The sequence below is a fragment of the Bufo bufo genome, chromosome 2, assembly GCF_905171765.1.
Source record: "Bufo bufo chromosome 2, aBufBuf1.1, whole genome shotgun sequence".
NCBI classification, from domain to species: domain Eukaryota; kingdom Metazoa; phylum Chordata; class Amphibia; order Anura; family Bufonidae; genus Bufo; species Bufo bufo.
Window position 1 is genome coordinate 644,998,182 of NC_053390.1, and position 20,810 is coordinate 645,018,991.

The 20,810-nt window shown below is 43.4% G+C and overlaps 1 protein-coding gene across 1 annotated transcript in view; it reads left to right on the forward strand.

Moving 5' to 3' along the window:
* The window catches only part of REELD1 (reeler domain containing 1), a 152,823-nt gene extending 133,290 nt beyond the window's left edge, over window positions 1-19,533 (forward strand). Inside the window, exons 4-6 of the mRNA XM_040419884.1 lie at window positions 1,048-1,363; window positions 6,437-6,500; window positions 18,934-19,533. Of these exons, the coding sequence (XP_040275818.1) occupies window positions 1,048-1,363; window positions 6,437-6,500; window positions 18,934-19,533 (980 nt within the window). The remainder of the gene's footprint in view (window positions 1-1,047; window positions 1,364-6,436; window positions 6,501-18,933) is intronic.
* The last annotated feature ends 1,277 nt before the right edge of the window (window positions 19,534-20,810 follow it).

The following is a 20,810-nucleotide window of genomic DNA, read 5'->3' on the forward strand; positions in this document are numbered from 1 at the left end:
TTAACTATTAGCTATAATTACAATTATACAGACATATAGTTGGTATATTTTTTCTCACATAGATAAGTTACCAAGCAAAACCAGAGGCCAGCATCAGTCCAAACTATACGTGATACAACACAGTGAAGGTCCCACAATTCCAGGTCAACAGACCACACCAAAGCCTTGAGAAAGTATCCTGGTCAGGTTTAGGGTCCATTCACACGTCTGTAAATGTTTTGCAGCACATGGCCGGCCCTATGATAGAAATGCCTATTCTTTCCACGGACAAGAATAGGACATGCTCTATCTTTTTTTGCGGGGCTACGGATGCGTACAGCACACAATGTGATGTTCGCATCTTTTGCTGCCCCATTGAAATGAATGGGTCCGCACCCATTCCGCAATTGCGGTCCCAGAACTACGGACGTGTTAATCATCTAAAACGTTTGGTGGCTAAAGCAACAGTTTGTTGCTGAGGTGGAGCTTTGTAGTCTTAAAAGAGATTGGTGAAGTAAATTTTTTTTAAATTAAGATTGTATTAAAATAAACTAAAAAGGAATATTTCCCAGCATGGAGGTTTGGATTGGGGGTGCTGGAACAGAGAAATTCGGAACAATGACTGTAATTTTCAGAATTTTAATATTGTGCCATGCGTTTTACCAGTTATTTTTTTTTAACTTGGATAACCTCTTTAAAGTCCTGGATGGATTAGTTGTTACAGAGAACTCACAGATGCACACATGGATGAGAAGTGCTGCACATAGACATAGACTTGAGGACTTTCTGTCACTGGGAGGCTGATATTGGCCTCATAGAGCCAGACAAGGGACATGAATCAGAAACTTATGGCTGAGGGATGTCTGGAGAACAAATGGTTGAGCTTAAGGCTGCACACAATTACTATATTTGAGGGACAGATAGCATAGTCAAGTTTTAAATGTCAACAATTCCACTTTATTCATCATAGTGTTACATTACTTAAGCTGAATGAATTAATTTCTTGATATCTGCAACTGAGCCAGAGAATTATTTTGAATTTGTAATATTTTTCTGCTCTTTTAACAGACCCCAAGCATTCCATTACTTCAGCTGGTATACACAAGACAACTTTAGCTAGCACTGCCAGAACCAAGCCGCCAGAAATTCTGGTCAACTCTGTTACAGAGGAAATGAAGCATGTTTTTCCTAATGTCACATCTATTATGAAAACCCCTCTGCAGTATGTCACCAGAAGAATTAGCAGTGTTCATGGTCATGTAGAAGCAGAACTGTCTCTCCAGTATCATGGATCAACAGCCCAAACTGTCATGTTACATCAAACTGTCACGAACATCAAATCCCAGAATCTGAACCTAACATCAACTCACAGCATAAACAGCAGGTATAGTAAATCAAATATTAGGAATGCCTATTTAGTGATATACAGTACTAAAATAATATGACCCAAATTTCACTTTTACTTATACAAATTTCTAAGGCTTGTTTCACATCTGCGTTAGACATCTCTTGCAGGCTGTTCTGGCTGGGACAATCTGCCGGATCCATAACTGCTGGGTGCTGGCGAAATTCCGTCCGGCCCCATTAACATCCAGACATCTCCGTCAGGCTGCTCCTTGTTTCCAAATGTGAAATAGGCCTAATATACATGCATTTAAAAATCTTTTCACCATTTTTATATGAATGCAGCTGAGCCATGTCTGCACAGTACAATGTAAGTAATACATTTATTGGTTAGCTGAATAGGACTAAACATGGTGACAGCCAATATATTTGGATCGAAACACATCTGTGCCCGCCTACCAGCACCAAGGTGGTCTCAGTCAGGCAGGTCCTACTCTAAACCTACATATGCCATTGGACATCTACAATAAGGAAAGCAGACCCTGCACAGATGTGTTTTGATCAAAATATATTGGCTGAAAGTCTCAGATTTCATCATATCAGAGTGAGGGCTTAGTCCATATATAATGCTTGCATCTATTGTGTGCATTATTTGCTGTGATTTTTCTTTTGTAAATGTATCCATGCACATCCGGATATTCAATTATTACATCAAGCAGGATATTTGAGTGCAGCTACACACCATTAAACTTATATGTTACATCTAAATTAATCTACTTACACAGTTTTAACGAGTGGCCGTTCAAGTGCTGCGCTGCCGTACTGGCCACTGCAGGCTCTAATTAAACTAATGAAGGCCACACTGTTTAGTCAGTGTACATTGATAATGGCCTCACGGTATTGAAGGTGCCCTGTGTCCATTAAGGACTAACTAAACAGTGTGGTCTTCACTGGTTTAACTAGAGCCTGCTGCGGGCCAAATGGCCCTGTGGCACTCGACCACAGCGCAGCTGGTTCACAACCACGACACAACATCGCCATGTGCACATACCCTAAGAAATTCTTGCAATTTATTTTTGTATTCACAGCTATGAACATGAAATCATATTGTATTGATAGGTTATCATTTGTTATCAGCATCCTATGTTTTACAATTTGTTCTTCCTTTTGTAGAGGGTATATGTGGTGTTTTGGGGACTGCTTACAACTAGGGATGAGCGAATCAACTTCGGATGCTTCATCCGAAGTCGATTCGCATATAACTTCGTTATAATAGTGTACGGAGCGGACGCTCCATACAGTATCAGAATTTATTGGCTCCGATGAGCCGAAGTTATTACTTTACGAAGTCTTGCGAGACTTCGTGTAATAACTTAGGAAATTAATTTCTACTGAAATTAATTTCTACTGTAAAAAAACATGGTACCGTACTCGGGTTCGGTTCCAAGTGGTACCTTGGAACCGAACCCGAGTTCGGTAACAAGGTTTTTCGCTCATCCCTACTCACAACCACTGGTGTACCTCCAATAGAGGAAAACCACTCAGCTGCTATGGGGCCTGTGGTGAAAAGGGGCCCACAGTGAACCACAGACCCTACCCGCTAATTACACTTTTCACTGTTTAGCTCCAGTATAGTGTCCCTATTATCAGTGGAGAAAGCTAAAAGACCTGTGATTATGTCATCACAGGTCCTGTACATCTAATAAAGTAACTGCACAAAGAATAGTGCAGTTCCCAGGTTAGATAGGAGCATTTGCCAGGACCTGTGATGACATCATCTTCAGTATCACAGGTCCTGTACATCTAGTAAAGGAACTGCCCAGAACATGGTGTAGTTCCCAGGTTAGATAGGAGCATCTGCCAGGACCTGTGAGGACATCATCATCACAGGTCCTGTGTTTTTAGTAAAAAAAAAAGTGCACAGCAGAGCATCATCACATGTCCTTCAACCCCCAATAGCATGGAGAAGGACTGCAGGATGAGCTCTCTGCTGTAGCTAGAATGGAGTGGTAAGAGGAGGTCCTCCTCCTTTCTCTTTATTTGCCCCCATTTCTATTTTACTCATATCTCACTCATATATAATACCTCAGACAGTTACAACCACTATTACCTTATGTACCTCACATAATAACCATAACATATAACTGACCACATATATCTGTACACACTGCATCCATTATACCTTCTAACATTTGTACACTGCTCCTCTCTCTCTCTCCCTTATATATATATATATATATATATATATATATATATATATATAAAAATGTGTGTGTGTGTGTGTATATACTGTGTATATACAGTCATGTGAAAAAATTAGGACACCCTTTGAAAGCATGTGGTTTTTTGTAACATTTTTAATAAATGGTTATTTCATCTCCGTTTCAACAATACAGAGAGATTAAAGTAATCCAACTAAACAAAGAAAACTGAAGAAAAGTCTTTTCAAGATCTTCTGTAAATGTCATTCTACAAAAATGCCTATTCTAACTGAGGAAAAAGATAGGACACCCTCACATGTATTCCCTCTTAAATTGGCTCAGATCTCACACAGGTATATCACACCAGGTGCACATAATTAGTAGATCGTTACTCTGCATGTTGAATGAGGCTTGCCCTATTTAAACCTCAGACATTTAGTTTGGTGTGCTCCTGACTGTTGAAGTGAGAGTGAGCACCATGGTGAGAGCAAAAGAGCTGTCAGAGGACTTCAGAAAAAAGATTGTAGCAGCCTATGAGTCTGGGAAGGGATTTAAAAAGATCTCAAAAGATTTTGAAATCAGCCATTCCACTGTCCGGAAGATAGTCTACAAGTGGAGGGCTTTCAAAACAACTGCCAACATGCCCAGGACTGGTCGCCCCAGCAAGTTCACCCCAAGAGCAGACCGCAAGATGCTAAAAGAGGTCTCCAAAAACCCTAAAGTGTCATCTCGAGAACTACAGCAGGCTCTGGCTACTGTTGATGTAGAAGTACATGCCTCTACAATCAGAAAGAGACTGTACAAGTTTAACTTGCATGGGAGGTGTGCAAGGAGGAAACCTTTGCTTTCCAAGAGAAACATCGAGGCCAGACTGACATTTGCCAGAGATAAAGTTGACAAAGACCAGGACTTCTGGAATAATGTTCTTTGGACAGATGAGTCCAAAATTGAATTATTTGGACACAACAGCAGAGGACATGTTTGGCGTAAACCAAACACAGCATTCCAAGAAAAGAACCTCATACCAACTGTGAAGCATGGAGGTGGAAGTGTCATGGTTTGGGGCTGCTTTGCTGCAGCAGGACCTGGTCAGCTCACCATCATAGAATCCACGATGAATTCTACTGTGTATCAGAAGGTGCTTGAAGAACATGTGAGACCATCAGTTAGAAAATTAAAGCTGAAGCGGAACTTGACCATGCAACATGACAATGACCCAAAACATACTAGTAAATCAACCAAAGATTGGCTGAAAAAGAAGAAATGGAGAGTCCTGGAATGGCCAAGTCAAAGTCCAGATTTGAATCCCATTGAGATGCTGTGGGGTGACTTGAAAAGGGCTGTACGTGCAAGAAACCCCTCAAACATCTCACAGCTGAAAAAGTTCTGCATTGAGGAGTGGGGTAAAATTTCCTCAGACCGATGTCGAAGACTGGTAGATGGCTACAAGAACCGTCTCACTGCAGTTATTTCAGCCAAAGGAGGTAACACTCGCTATTAGGGGCAAGGGTGTCCTATCTTTTTCCTCAGTTAGAATAGGCATTTTTGTAGAATGACATTTACAGAAGATCTTGAAAAGACTTTTCTACAGTTTTCTTTGTTTAGTCGGATTACTTTAATCTCTCTGTATTGTTGAAACGGAGATGAAATAACCATTTATTAAAAATGTTACAAAAAACCACATGCTTTCAAAGGGTGTCCTAATTTTTTCACATGACTGTATATATATATATATATATATATATATATATAGACACACACTGGATCTATTATACAGTATAATAGATGCAGTGGACACAGGTATGTAGAATACCCAGCAGTGAACTGATATGTGAGGTACAAGGTATTATAGATGCAGAGTGTTAAGATATATGGTATATACAGTAGTGTACCAACATGTGGGGTACGAGGCATAATGGATGCAGTGTGTTCAGATACATAGTATATACAGCAGTATACTGACATATGAGGTACGAGGTATGATAGATGCAGTGTGTACAGGTATATAGTATATCCAGCAGTATACTGATATGTGAGTTACAAGGTATAATAGATGCAGTGTGTTGATATATAGTATATACAGCAGTACACTAACATGTGAGGTACTAGGCATAAGAGATGCCGTGTGCACAGATATATAGTATATACAACAGAGTACTGATATGTGAGGTACAAGGTACAATAGATGCAGTGTGTACAGATATATAGTATATACAGCAGTGTACTGATATGTGAGGTACAAGGTACAATAAATATATAATATATACAGCAGTGTACTGATATGTGAGGTACAAGGTACAATAAATATATAATATATCCAGCAGTGTACTGATATGTGAGGTACAAGGTACAATAGATGCAGTATATACAGAGATATAGTATATCCAGCAGTGTACTGATATGTAAGGTACTAGGCATAATAGATGCAGCGTGTACATATATATTATATATACAGCAGTGTACTGACATTTGAGGTACGGGGTATAATAGATGCAGTGTGTTAAGATATATAGTATATACAGCAGTTAACTGATATGTGAGGTACGAGCTGTAGTTTATACCTTATACCTCACATATCAGTACACTGCTGAATATACTAGCCAGGAATGGGTAAAGAGAGAGGCTATTAAGAGGCATGGGGACCCAATTTAGATTCTTGCTATGGGACCCAGTGATTTCTATGTACACCCTGCTCACAACTGTATATACAGTACATCTGCCACTCCAAAACTTGTAATATGTGACAAAAGAAACTTGGGAGGAATTATTCTTTACATTATGATGTGAGAAAGTGGTTCAGGGAAAACTGCTGTGATATAGGACCATGGATATTTAGCTTTGATTTTGATTGTAAAGTTTTTCATTCTGCAGCCAATAGTGATACATGTCTTATTTTATATTTTTTGCCATAGGACTCAAAACTCACTTTATATAAGGCTTACAACTCCTTGTAGCACATGTGGAGAAGAAAGCAAGGTACCGTATTTTTCGCCCTATAAGACGCACCGGCCCATAAGACGCATCTAGGTTTTAGAGGAGGACAATAAGAAAAAAATATTTTTCATTAGACCTCAGGTCAGACCACCATTCAGGCCCCCAATGTTAATTAGAACTCAGCTGACAGCCCCAATCACACCTCCAATGTTAATAAGACCCCAATAAGACCTCAGCTCAGACCCCAATGTGAATGACCGTAAATTAGACCTCAGATAAAAACCCCAATCTAAATAAGACCCTAAATTAAGACCTCAGCTCAGCCCCCATGTTTCCTGTCGTCAGCCCCCATGCCTCCTATCAGCCCCCATGCTACTCATCAGCTTCTAGGGCACCTACACAGGAGCAGGCACGTGTGAAGACTTAGAGGTCCCTATTAACCGCCACCAGATGGGGCCAGCCATTCTCTATCACCCTGCAGCAGCCACACCACCTGACGCTACCACCCAGGGGCCGTCCCTATCAACAAGCACGTGCTGCGGCCGCCGGGCTCTCCCTCTTCAGGTAACACGGATGTCTGGTACATCGCTCGCTTCTGTTTCTATGCAGCTCAGCCTGCGATGTACCGTGCACAAGCAATGCTATAAACATTTTATATTTTTTTGCTCTGTATTCACCCCATAAGACTCCACCCATTTTAAGGGGGGAAAATGCGTCTTATGGGGTGAAAAATACAGTAACTAACCACAAAATCATTAGGGGGCGATTTATCAAACTGGTGTAAAGTACAACTGGCTTAGTTGCCCATAGCAACCAATCAGATTCCACCTTTCATTTTCCACCTTTCAGCTGTGAAAAATGAAAGGTGGAATCTAATTGGTTGCTATCTCCCCCATTATCTTTAGAATAGAGAATGTCATTTAGTGAATACCTGTTCCAAAATTGGTCAATAATACTGTTGTACTGTCTTAAATTATTCCCAGTATTCAGCTCTATTCACCTATTTTTATTGCTTTAAATTTGGTGTGTGCCAAATGTTAACACCTGACATATGCAAATGTATGCCATACAATTACTTAAAGGGGTTGTCCGGGTTCAGAGCTGAACACGGACATACCCTTATTTACATCCAGGCAGCCCCCCTGAGGCTAGCATCGGAGCATCTCATGCTCCAATGCGCTCCCTTGCCCTGCGCTAAATCGGGCAGGGCAAGGTCTCTTTTGTTTTCAATAACACAATGCCGGGCGGAAACTTGCGCCCAGCAGTGTGTTCGGTGACGTCACCGGCTCAGATGGGTAGGCTTTAGCGCTGCCCTAGCCGTTTTACTGGCTAGGGCAGTGCTAAATCCCACCCATCAGTGCCGGTGACATCACTGGGCTTCCATGGGGAGCCCCGGTACGTTACCGGATCTCCAAAAAACGCCTTTGCCCTGTGCGATTTAGTGCAGACCAAAGGAGAGCATCGGAGCATGAACTGCTCCGATGCTTAAGTCAGCGGGGCTGCCGGGGTGAAAACGGAGGTATGTCCAGGTTCAGCTCTGAACCCGGACAACCCCATTAAGTTGCCTACAGGCACGCATGTAAATGAAGCATATGCCGCACTGTTTTTTCAATACAGTATAAAAATAACCCCTTATTCAGTTTTGTTCTCAAATTCATAGCTGTGGAAAATAATAAAAAAACATGTTACTAGAGTTGAGCGAACACCTGGATGTTCGGGTTCGAGAAGTTCTGCCGAACTTCCCGGAAATGTTCGCGTTCGGGATCCGAACCCGATCCGAACTTCGTCCCGAACCTCGTCCCGAACCCGAACCCCATTGAAGTCAATGGGGACCCGAACTTTTGGGCACTAAAAAGGCTGTAAAAAAAGCCCAGGAAAGAGCTAGAGGGCTGCAAAAGGCAGCAACATGTAGGTAAATCCCCTGCAAACAAATGTGGATAGGGAAATGAATTAAAATTAAAAAAATAAATAAATAAATTAACCAATATCAATTGGACAGAGGTCCCATAGCAGAGAATCTGGCTTCACGTCAGCAGAGAATCAGTCTCTTCATGCCATAGCAGAGAATCTGGCTTCATGTCAGCGCAGAATCAGTCTTCATGTCATAGCAGAGAATCAGGCTTCACGTCACCCACCACTGGAACAGGCCACTGTCACATATTTAGGCCCCGGCACCCAGACAGAGGAGAGAGGTCCCGTAACAGAGAATCTGGCCTTATGTCAGCACAGAATCTGTCTTCATGTCATAGCAGAGAATCAGGCTTCACGTCACCCACCACTGGAACAGGCCACTGTCACATATTTAGGCCCCCGGCACCCAGACAGAGGAGAGAGGTCCCGTAACAGAGAATCTGGCCTTATGTCAGCGCAGAATCAGTCTTCATGTCATAGCAGAGAATCAGGCTTCACGTCACCCACCCACTGGAACAGGCCACTGTCACATATTTAGGCCCAGGCACCCAGACAGAGGAGAGAGGTCCCGTAACAGAGATTCTGGCCTTATGTCAGCACAGAATCTGTCTTCATGTCATAGCAGAGAATCAGGCTTCACGTCACCCACCACTGGAACAGGCCACTGTCACATATTTAGGCCCCGGCACCCAGACAGAGGAGAGAGGTCCCGTAACAGAGAATCTGGCCTTATGTCAGCGCAGAATCAGTCTTCATGTCATAGCAGAGAATCAGGCTTCACGTCACCCACCCACTGGAACAGGCCACTGTCACACATTTAGGCCCCGGCACCCAGGCAGAGGAGAGAGGTCCCGTAACAGAGAATCTGGCCTTATGTCAGCACAGAATCTGTCTTCATGTCATAGCAGAGAATCAGGCTTCACGTCACCCACCACTGGAACAGGCCACTGTCACATATTTAGGCCCAGGCACCCAGGCAGAGGAGAGAGGTCCCGTAACAGAGAATCTGGCCTTATGTCAGCACAGAATCTGTCTTCATGTCATAGCAGAGAATCAGGCTTCACGTCACCCACCACTGGAACAGGCCACTGTCACACATTTAGGCCCCGGCACCCAGGCAGAGGAGAGGTTCATTCAACTTTGGGTTGCCCCGCAATATAATGGTAAAATGAAAATAAAAATAGTGAATGAGGAAGTGCCCTGGAGTAGAATAATATATTGTTAAGGGGAGGTAGTTAATATCTAATCTGCACAAGGGATGGACAGGTCCTGTGGGATCCATGCCTGGTTCATTTTTATGAACGTCAGCTTGTCCACATTGGCTGTAGACAGGCGGCTGCGTTTGTCTGTAATGACGCCCCCTGCCGTGCTGAATACACGTTCAGACAGCACCTCCAAGGCATAAAAGGCTAGCTCTGGCCACGTGGACAATTTGGAGACCCAGAAGTTGAATGGGGCCGAACCATCAGTCAGTACGTGGAGGGGTGTGCACAGGTACTGTTCCACCATGTTAGTGAAATGTTGCCTCCTGCTAACACGTTCCGTATCAGGTGGTGGTGCAGTTAGCTGTGGCGTGGTGACAAAACTTTTCCACATCTCTGCCATGCTAACCCTGCCCTCAGAGGAGCTGGCCGTGACACAGCTGCGTTGGCGACCTCTTGCTCCTCCTCTGCCTTCGCCTTGGGCTTCCACTGGTTCCCCTGTGACATTTGGGAATGCTCTCAGTAGCGCGTCTACCAACGTGCGCTTGTACTCGCGCATCTTCCTATCACGCTCCAGTGTAGGAAGTAAGGTGGGCACATTGTCTTTGTACCGGGGATCCAGCAGGGTGGCAACCCAGTAGTCCGCACACGTTAAAATGTGGGCAACTCTGCTGTCGTTGCGCAGGCACTGCAGCATGTAGTCGCTCATGTGTGCCAGGCTGCCCAGAGGTAAGGACAAGCTGTCCTCTGTGGGAGGCGTATCGTCATCGTCCTGTGTTTCCCCCCCAGCCACGCACCAGTGATGGGCCCGAGCTGCTTTGGGTGCCACCCCGCTGTGAACATTCTTCATCCTCATCCTCCTCTACCTCCTCCTCATCCTCGTCCTCCAGTAGTGGGCCCTGTCTGGCCATATTTGTACCTGGCCTCTGGTGTTGCAAAAAACCTCCCTCTGAGTCACTTCGAAGAGACTGGCCTGAAAGTGCTAAAAATGACCCCTCTTCCTCCTCTTCCTCCTGGGCCACCTCCTCTTCCATCATCGCCCTAAGTGTTTTCTCAAGGAGACATAGAAGTGGTATTGTAACGCTGATAACGGCGTCATCGCCACTGGCCATGTTGGTGGAGTACTCGAAACAGCGCAACAGGGCACACAGGTCTTGCATGGAGGCCCAGTCATTGGTGGTGAAGTGGGTCTGATCCGCAGTGCGACTGACCCGTGCGTGCTGCAGCTGAAACTCCACTATGGCCTGCTGCTGCTCGCACAGTCTGTCCAGCATATGCAAGGTGGAGTTCCACCTGGTGGGCACGTCGCATATGAGGCGGTGAGCGGGAAGGCCGAAGTTACGCTGTAGCGCAGACAGGCGAGCAGCGGCAGAGTGTGAACGCCGGAAGCGCGAACAGACGGCCCGCACTTTATGCAGCAGCTCTGACATGTCGGGGTAGTTGCGAATGAACTTCTGCACCACCAAATTCAGCACATGCGCCAGGCAAGGGATGTGCGTCAAACCGGCTAGTCCCAGAGCTGCAACGAGATTTTGCCCATTATCGCACACCACCAGGCCGGGCTTGAGGCTCACCGGCAGCAACCACTCGTCGGTCTGTTGTTCTATACCCCGCCACAACTCATGTCCCCCAAACATATGAGTTTCAAAACGGCCTGCTGACGTTTACCCCGGGCTGTGCTGAAGTTGGTGGTGAAGGTGTGTGGCTGACTGGATGAGCAGGTGGAAGAAGAGGAGGAGGAAGCTGAGTAGGAGGAGGAGGAGACAGGAGGCAAAGAATGTTGCCCTGCGATCCTTGGCGGCGGAAGGACGTGCGCCAAACAGCTCTCCACCTGGGGCCCAGCCGCCACTACATTTACCCAGTGTGCAGTTAGGGAGATATAGCGTCCCTGGCCGTGCTTACTGGTCCACGTATCTGTGGTTAGGTGGACCTTGCCACAGATGGCGTTGCGCAGTGCACACTTGATTTTATCCGACACTTGGTTGTGCAGGGAAGGCACGGCTCTCTTGGAGAAGTAGTGCCGGCTGGGAACAACATACTGTGGGACAGCAAGTGACATGAGCTGTTTGAAGCTGTGTGTGTCCACCAGCCTAAATGACAGCATTTCATAGGCCAGTAGTTTAGAAATGCTGGCATTCAGGGCCAGGGATCGAGGGTGGCTAGGTGGGAATTTACGCTTTCTCTCAAATGTTTGTGAGATGGAGAGCTGAACGCTGCCGTGTGACATGGTTGAGATGCTTGGTGACGCAGGTGGTGGTGTTGGTGGTACATCCCATGTTTTCTGGGCGGCAGGTGCCAACGTTCCTCCAGAGGCGGAGGAAGAGGCCGAGGCGGCGGCAGCAGCAGAAGAGGCCGAGGCGGCGGCAGCAGCAGAAGAGGTAGCAGGGGGAGCCTGAGTGAGTTCCTTGTTTTTAAGGTGTTTACTCCACTGCAGTTCATGCTTTGCATGCAGGTGCCTGGTCATGCAGGTTGTGCTAAGGTTCAGAACGTTAATGCCTCGCTTCAGGCTCTGATGGCACAGCGTGCAAACCACTCGGGTCTTGTCGTCAGCACATTGTTTGAAGAAGTGCCATGCCAGGGAACTCCTTGAAGCTGCCTTTGGGGTGCTCAGTCCCAGATGGTGGCGGTCAGTAGCAGGCGGAGTCTCTTGGCGGCGGGTGTTCTGATTTTGCCCACTGCTCCCTCTTTTGCTACGCTGTTGGCTCGGTCTCACCACTGCCTCTTCCTCCGAACTCTGAAAGTCAGTGGCATGACCTTCATTCCATGTGGGGTCTAGGACCTCATCGTCCCCTGCATCGTCTTCCACCCGGTCTTGACCCCTGACCTCCTGTTCAGTCTGCACACTGCAGAAAGACGCAGTAGTTGGCACCTGTGTTTCGTCATCATCAGAGACGTGCTGAGGTGGTATTCTCATGTCCTCATAATCAGGAAAAATAAGTGGTTGTGCGTTAGTGCATTCTATCTCTTCCACCCCTGGGGAAGGGCTAGGTGGATGCCCTTGGGAAACCCTGGCAGCAGAGTCTTCAAACAGCATAAGAGACTGCTGCATAACTTGAGGCTCAGACAGTTTCCCTGATATGCATGGGGGTGATGTGACAGACCGATAGGCTTGGTTTTCATGCGCCATCTGTGCGCTTTCTGCAGAAGACTGGGTGGGAGATAATGTGAACGTGCTGGATCCACTGTCGGCCACCCAATTGACTAATGCCTGTACCTGCTCAGGCCTTACCATCCTTAGAACGGCATTGTGCCCCACCAAATATCGCTGTAAATTCTGCTGGCTACTGGGACCTGAGGTAGTTGGTTCACTAGGACGTGTGGCTGTGGCAGAACGGCCACGTCCTCTCCCAGCACCAGAGGGTCCACTAACACCACCACGACCATGTCCACGTCCGCGTCCCTTATTAGATGTTTTCCTCATTGTTCCCGTTCACCACAATTTTGAGAATGGCAAATTTGGGAATAGTTTTTCAACCCAGAACAAAAAGTGTGCTTTTACAATCACTACAAATAACTTGACCAGCTAAAACAGTACAGATTTGGTTGAATAGAAATGTGAGGCCTGTTTTTTTTTTGCGCTGTGTGACAGGTATAGGTTTAATCACAAAATTAGACTTGTATCTGCACGGTAGCGTGTGTGTTAGGTTTTTCTGAATGACACTATCAGCACCTTGAATGTAAGATATCCTTTTTGGGATAGATTTCAAGTAGTCCTCATATTGCAGAAACTAGTTATTTTGAGAATGGCAAATTTGGGAATAGTTTTTCAACCCAGAACAAAAAGTGTGCTTTTACAATCACTACAAATAACTTGACCAGCTAAAACAGTACAGATTTGGTTGAATAGAAATGTGAGGCCTGTTTTTTTTTTGCGCTGTGTGACAGGTATAGGTTTAATCACAAAATTAGACTTGTATCTGCACGGTAGCGTGTGTGTTAAGTTTTTCTGAATGACACTCAGCACCTTCAATGTAAGATATCCTTTTTGGGATAGATTTCAAGTAGGCCTCATATAGCAGAAACTAGTTATTTTGAGAATGGCAAATTTGGGAATAGTTTTTCAACCCAGAACAAAAAGTGTGCTTTTACGGTCACTACAAATAACTTGACCAGCTAAAACAGTACAGATTTGGTTGAATAGAAATGTGAGGCCTGGTTTTTTTTGCGCTGTGTGACAGGTATAGGTTTAATCACAGAATTAGACTTGTATCTGCACGGTAGCATGTGTGTTAAGTTTTTCTGAATGACACTATCAGCACCTTGAATGTAAGATATCCTTTTTGGGATAGATTTCAAGTAGTCCTCATATAGCAGAAACTAGTTATTTTGAGAATGGCAAATTTGGGAATAGTTTTTCAACCCAGAACAAAAAGTGTGCTTTTACGGTCACTACAAATAACTTGACCAGCTAAAACAGTACAGATTTGGTTGAATAGAAATGTGAGGCCTGGTTTTTTTTGCGCTGTGTGACAGGTATAGGTTTAATCACAGAATTAGACTTGTATCTGCACGGTAGCATGTGTGTTAAGTTTTTCTGAATGACACTATCAGCACCTTGAATGTAAGATATCCTTTTTGGGATAGATTTCAAGTAGTCCTCATATAGCAGAAACTAGTTATTTTGAGAATGGCAAATTTGGGAATAGTTTTTCAACCCAGAACAAAAAGTGTGCTTTTACAATCACTACAAATAACTTGACCAGCTAAAACAGTACAGATTTGGTTGAATAGAAATGTGAGGCCTGTTTTTTTTTGCGCTGTGTGACAGGTATAGGTTTAATCACAAAATTAGACTTGTATCTGCACGGTAGCGTGTGTGTTAAGTTTTTCTGAATGACACTTAGCACCTTCAATGTAAGATATCCTTTTTGGGATAGATTTCAAGTAGGCCTCATATAGCAGAAACTAGTTATTTTGAGAATGGCAAATTTGGGAATAGTTTTTCAACCAACAACAAAAAGTGTGCTTTTACGGTCACTACAAATAACTTGACCAGCTAAAACAGTACAGATTTGGTTGAATAGAAATGTGAGGCCTGTTTTTTTTTGCGCTGTGTGACAGGTATAGGTTTAATCACAAAATTAGACTTGTATCTGCACGGTAGCGTGTGTGTTAAGTTTTTCTGAATGACACTCAGCACCTTGAATGTAAGATATCCTTTTTGGGATAGATTTCAAGTAGGCCTCATATAGCAGAAACTAGTTATTTTGAGAATGGCAAATTTGGGAATAGTTTTTCAACCAACAACAAAAAGTGTGCTTTTACGGTCACTACAAATAACTTGACCAGCTAAAACAGTACAGATTTGGTTGAATAGAAATGTGAGGCCTGTTTTTTTTTGCGCTGTGTGACAGGTATAGGTTTAATCACAAAATTAGACTTGTATCTGCACGGTAGCGTGTGTGTTAAGTTTTTCTGAATGACACTCAGCACCTTGAATGTAAGATATCCTTTTTGGGATAGATTTCAAGTAGGCCTCATATAGCAGAAACTAGTTATTTTGAGAATGGCAAATTTGGGAATAGTTTTTCAACCCAGAACAAAAAGTGTGCTTTTACGGTCACTACAAATAACTTGACCAGCTAAAACAGTGCAAATTTGGTTGAATAGAAATGTCAGGTCTATTTTTTAGGCGCTGAGTGACATGCTCAACTTGCCCCTGATGTAGTATATGGCCAAAAAATAACCACACTATTGATGGTTAAATGCACTTGGGTGACACAGGCTCAGCCTGCACCAGATGTAGTATATGGCCAAAAAATAACCAGACTGTTGATGGTTAAATGCACTTCGGTGACACAGGCTCAGCCTGCAGCTGATGTAGTATATGGCCAAAAAATAACCAGACTGTTGATGGTTAAAGTCACTTCGGTGACACAGGCTCAGCCTGCAGCTGATGTAGTATATGGCCAAAAAATAACCAGACTGTTGATGGTTAAATGCACTTCGGTGACACAGGCTCAGCCTGCAGCTGATGTAGTATATGGCCAAAAAATAACCAGACTGTTGATGGTTAAATGCACTTCAGTGACACAGGCTCAGCCTGCAGCTGATGTAGGATATAGCAAAAAATAACCACACTATTGATGGTTAAATACACTTGGTGATAGCTTGTGCTGGCGCACCACAAGCCACAAAATGGCCGCCGATCACCCCAGAAAAAAGTGATCTAAAAACGCTCTGGGCAGCCTCAAAAAAGTGAGCAAGTCGATATTAGCACTTCAATGATCCACAGCTGCAGATCGATCACAGAATGAAGTCTTTTGGAGGAGTTAATCTGCCTAATCTCGCCCTAACGTCGCAGCAGCAACCTCTCCCTATGCTTGAATCAGCAGAGTGACGTGCAGCGCTACGTGACCCAAGCTTATATAGAGGCTGGGTCACATGCTGCACTGGCCAATCACAGCCATGCCAATAGTAGGCAAGGCTGTGATGGCCTCTTGGGGCAAGTAGTATGACGCTTGTTGATTGGCTGCTTTGCAGCCTTTCAAAAAGTGCCAAGAAAGCGCCGAACACCGAACCCGAACACGGACTTTTACGAAAATGTTCGGGTCCGTGTCACGGACACCCCAAAATTCGGTACGAACCCGAACTATACAGTTCGGGTTCGCTCATCCCTACATGTTACTATTAAATAGTCAATAGTAATAATAATAATAATAGTGACTTAAAGATCTGAAAGTTGTATGGCTGTGCCTTGGGAATTTAGATGCCCCAATTAAAAAAAAAACATCCCTATTCAGGTTTTGACCACATTCATTCATTGTAAACAGTTTAACTAATGTGCCTTGCTTAGCGACCTCCCTTTGTCCACCATCACATCTCATCTTGTCTGATATTGCTAGATAGACAGATATCCTCAAAAAAGTCTAGATATCTGTTGCATTTTGTAGAAGCTTTAAAGTAATTCAAGTAAAATAATGTCTTCAAATTATATCCCTTAGAACATAAAGTTGAGCAGACTCTGATGAAAACTAGTAAACTCTATCTTATATTTCCTCTTGTACTGTACATGATGTATGTCAGCTAGGGGAGTTGCTGACCAAGAGTTGTTATCATTCCCAGACTTCATAAATAAATATAAAATTAAAGGGCTTGTCCAAGTATTTCTCAACAGTAAAACAAATAAAGATACAAACATAATATAAAGTTGTTATCTGGCCTATTATAACAAATGTGGCCCTAAACAAAATAATACCAAAGGTAATGGATGAAGTGGGCAGGTGGGAAGGTCACATGTTCGGTCCAATGTATGAAGAGAGGATAGGGAGGTAATATACAGGCTAAGCCTTGGCTGCAGCCTGCCACAGAGGACAAAGGGGTAAGAAATAAAAGATTTATATAAGCCAAGGCAACACTTTTCATTCTAGAATTCTTAACACATCATTTACATGTTTCTGGCTCGAAAGACCTAAAGGGGTATTCCCATCACATACAATGGGGGCATATCACTAGGATATGCCCTATTGTCTGATAGGTGCGGGTCCCACCTCTCGAACCCGCACCTACAACGAGAATAGTATATAGTGAAGAATACCAGCAGACGTGACTTGAATGCTCATAAGGAATTTATTACAAAGTAATAATATGTCCCATATTCTAGAATATTCTAGAATATGGGACATATTATTACTTTGTAATAAATTCCTTATGAGCATTCAAGTCACTTCTGCTGGGATTCTTCACTTTATTGCACGTGGAATTGGTCCTGTCCCGCGTGGCGTGCATCAAGCGAGTGCTGGCTGACTTATCCTTACAACGAGAATAGAGCGGAGAGCTGTGGCTGGAGAACCCTGGATTTCCCGGAGTCCGTCCACCGCCAATCGCTGCTCCCATAGAAGTGAATGGGAGTGCACCGCGCACGCCGGCCCCTGCTCCCATTAATTTCTATGGGGCAGACGGAAATAGCCGAGCTGGCGCTCAGCTATTTTCGGCGGCCCCATAGAAATGAATGGAGGGTGGCTGCGCATGCGCAGTGCACCCTCTGTTCATTTCCCCACTCCGTTCTCATTGTAGGTGCAGGTCCCAGAGGTGGGACCCGCACTTATCAGACAATGGGGGCATATCCTTGCGATATGCCCCCATTGTCTGAGATGGCAAAACCCCATTAAAGACTGGGCCATTTACCCGGTCCTGACCAGGCGCATTTTATGATGTTCTAGTACATGTGTCTTTGAAAGCCATAACTTTTTTGCCCATTCGGTAATGTAGTAAATGTGCGGTTTTTTTAGGTGATATATGGGCCCTTATTTTTATGTCCTTTTTTTTTTTTAATAGCACAACATGTAACAAAATTTAAAAAAATTGTATTACCTTTCTGTAAATGTCATTTTGATATAAGGAATGTATGGGTCCCTGGGAGTGGGACTAGAAGCTGCAGTGTGGCGTGCAGTAGCTTTTTAATTTTGCCTTTTTTTTTATACTTATATTATTATTTTTTTACACTTCACACTACACTACACTTTTACAAATACAACATCTTAGGAGGGCACTCCTGTAACTGGGGATGACATAGTAGCCCCAGTAATAGAGGAAATACAGCCCCCAGATTGTTCAGGGCTGTCTCTGCAGAGCTAATCTGGGTCTGATAAGACCCAGCAGTTCACACAGTTACCCTGCCTCTGGCAGTCACACGACCGCTGAGAGCGGAGCAGGAAGTTGTATACACAGTGCACGGCATACACATTAAGCTGTGTGTATGCAGTTATCAGGAAGGCAGGGACAGTTACTTCTCCATGGGGAGCCCTGCTGTTACTAACAGCAAGCTCCCCACTACCACAACTGCATGATTAGCGTGTCGTTGTAATCTCTGCACAATGTTATAAAATGTTTGTGTGGCTTGCTGACCGCCTAGTCAACGGAGAGCAGTCAGCAGTTAGCACACAAATTAGTTCTTCTCCAGAAAGAAGAAAACTGCCTCTATAATACCACCTATAGGTAGCCAATATAATTCAATTTAAAACTCATTTAAGTTTTAAATGTGTCATTAAGAGTCTTGAATGGGTCAGACGTTGGCTTATTGAGTAGCTACCTATAGGTTAAACTAAGAAGGCAGCTTTCTTCTTTCTGGAGCAGAGATAATTTGCATACATTTTCCTAGGGTACATTTCCTAGAAGAAATCCTACACCAGCTGGACTTCTTCAAGGAGTAGCAATAGCAGCTCTGGGACATCAAGAGAAGTAACCAGTCTACATTTTTGCCTTTCGAAGCCCCAATAAAACATGTCAATATATTCTAGATAGGGCAAATGAATAATTACACAAGCATTTTTTAGTTTATCTATATCTCAGTTGTTCTTATCACTATGTTTCAACGATATTGCAAGAAAAGAATCTGAAAAAATTTCAAACCTTATTTCCAGCTGGTTTCTCAAGAACTAAAATTGACCTTACCAAGACCAACATCTCCTCCTGCCTCCTTTGCTCAACATACTACTCAGCTTTCACAAACCCAAGAAATTATGAAAGAACCTATGAAGTTCAGCTTCCAGGATTCGCAGATTCTCCCTTCTTCTCATCCTTCCACACAATATAAAGTGCTCAAGACCACCAAAGAGCTTTCTGCTAACTTCTTATATCAGCCAGAATCTCCACCTCTAGAAAGAAACACAGAGATTGGTACTCCCTCATGGGTAACCAAGTCTATCCAGGAGTTTGGTGGCCCAACTAAAGAGAGAGAAAATAAAAGGACAGGGCTGCAACTTGCCATGACCCAGCTAGGCATCCTATTAGGCTGCGCTGTAGTTCTTGGAATGGCCTTTGCTGCTGGTCTGCGGTGCATCCATGCCCAGTACTGCCACAGGAGGACCGAAGTTTCCTTCAGTGAACCAGACAACAATGTTATTACACTTAGAGAGAACGGGGAAATGATGCATTTAAAGAAATTTAGAGAGAACAGTTTTGTGCTTGTTCAAGCAGAATATAACTGGATAACTCCAGCTATTAGTGGAAAGCCACAGTAATGGTCATTTACACGTAGCAGACAATGCAGCCCACAGTGCTGATATTAGCGTCTGTATTTTCTAATATTTTGACAAAAAAAATAAATAAATAAATATGTTTTTAAAGAAAGTACATAGTAAGAGTATACACAGAGCATTGGTGAGAGTTGCCGGAAGTTTAATATTGTCATAAAGTGTACCTATTGTTACAAAATGACCAGTGTGGAATGAAGCATGTAACCTGATTATTTTACAATTATATTCCCTCTGATACATTTTATAAAATGCATATTTTTGTGTCCCTGTGTGCTGAATATGCAGGTTTATCATGCTTTCAGCAAATCAAATATCCCCCTCGGGCTTCTACCCCTCCCCTCACTCCCTCATGCTGTTTTAAACAATGATTGAGAAGCTGCAGCTGCATCCCCCTCCTACCCTCTCCCCAAATCTACCATTTAATGTTTTATAGTAGACACATTTTTGGGGACTGAGAAGGATTATGAATAATTGCATGCAGTAGATCACAGGCAGGGGAAGGGAAACTAAATAATGATAGAAGGTAAGGAAGATGCTACTTTCCCCAAATAAGATATTGGATAGAGTTGCACGTATTCACATGCATTATTGATTTATTCCACACAAAAAATCTAAACTTATGATTCAATACATAGTGCATAGTTTCCTTTTCACAAATTCATCGGCAGTACTATTGTACGTATAGTCATAGATGTAGCATGTAGCTTTCCATTACAGGGAGTGCAGAATTATTAGGCAAGTTGTATTTTTGAGGATTAATTTTATTATTGAACAACAACCATGTTCTCAATGAACCCAAAAAACTCATTAATATCAAAGCTGAATATTTTTGGAAGTAGTTTTTAGTTTGTTTTTAGTTTTAGCTATTTTAGGGGGATATCTGTGTGTGCAGGTGACTATTACTGTGCATAATTATTAGGCAACTTAACAAAAAACAAATATATACCCATTTCAATTACTTATTTTTACCAGTGAAACCAATATAACATCTCAACATTCACAAATATACATTTCTGACATTCAAAAACAAAACAAAAACAAATCAGTGACCAATATAGCCACCTTTCTTTGCAAGGACACTCAAAAGTCTGCCATCCATGGATTCTGTCAGTGTTTTGATCTGTTCACCATCAACATTGCGTGCAGCAGCAACCACAGCCTCCCAGACACTGTTCAGAGAGGTGTACTGTTTTCCCTCCTTGTAAATCTCACATTTGATGATGGACCACAGGTTCTCAATGGTGTTCAGATCAGGTGAACAA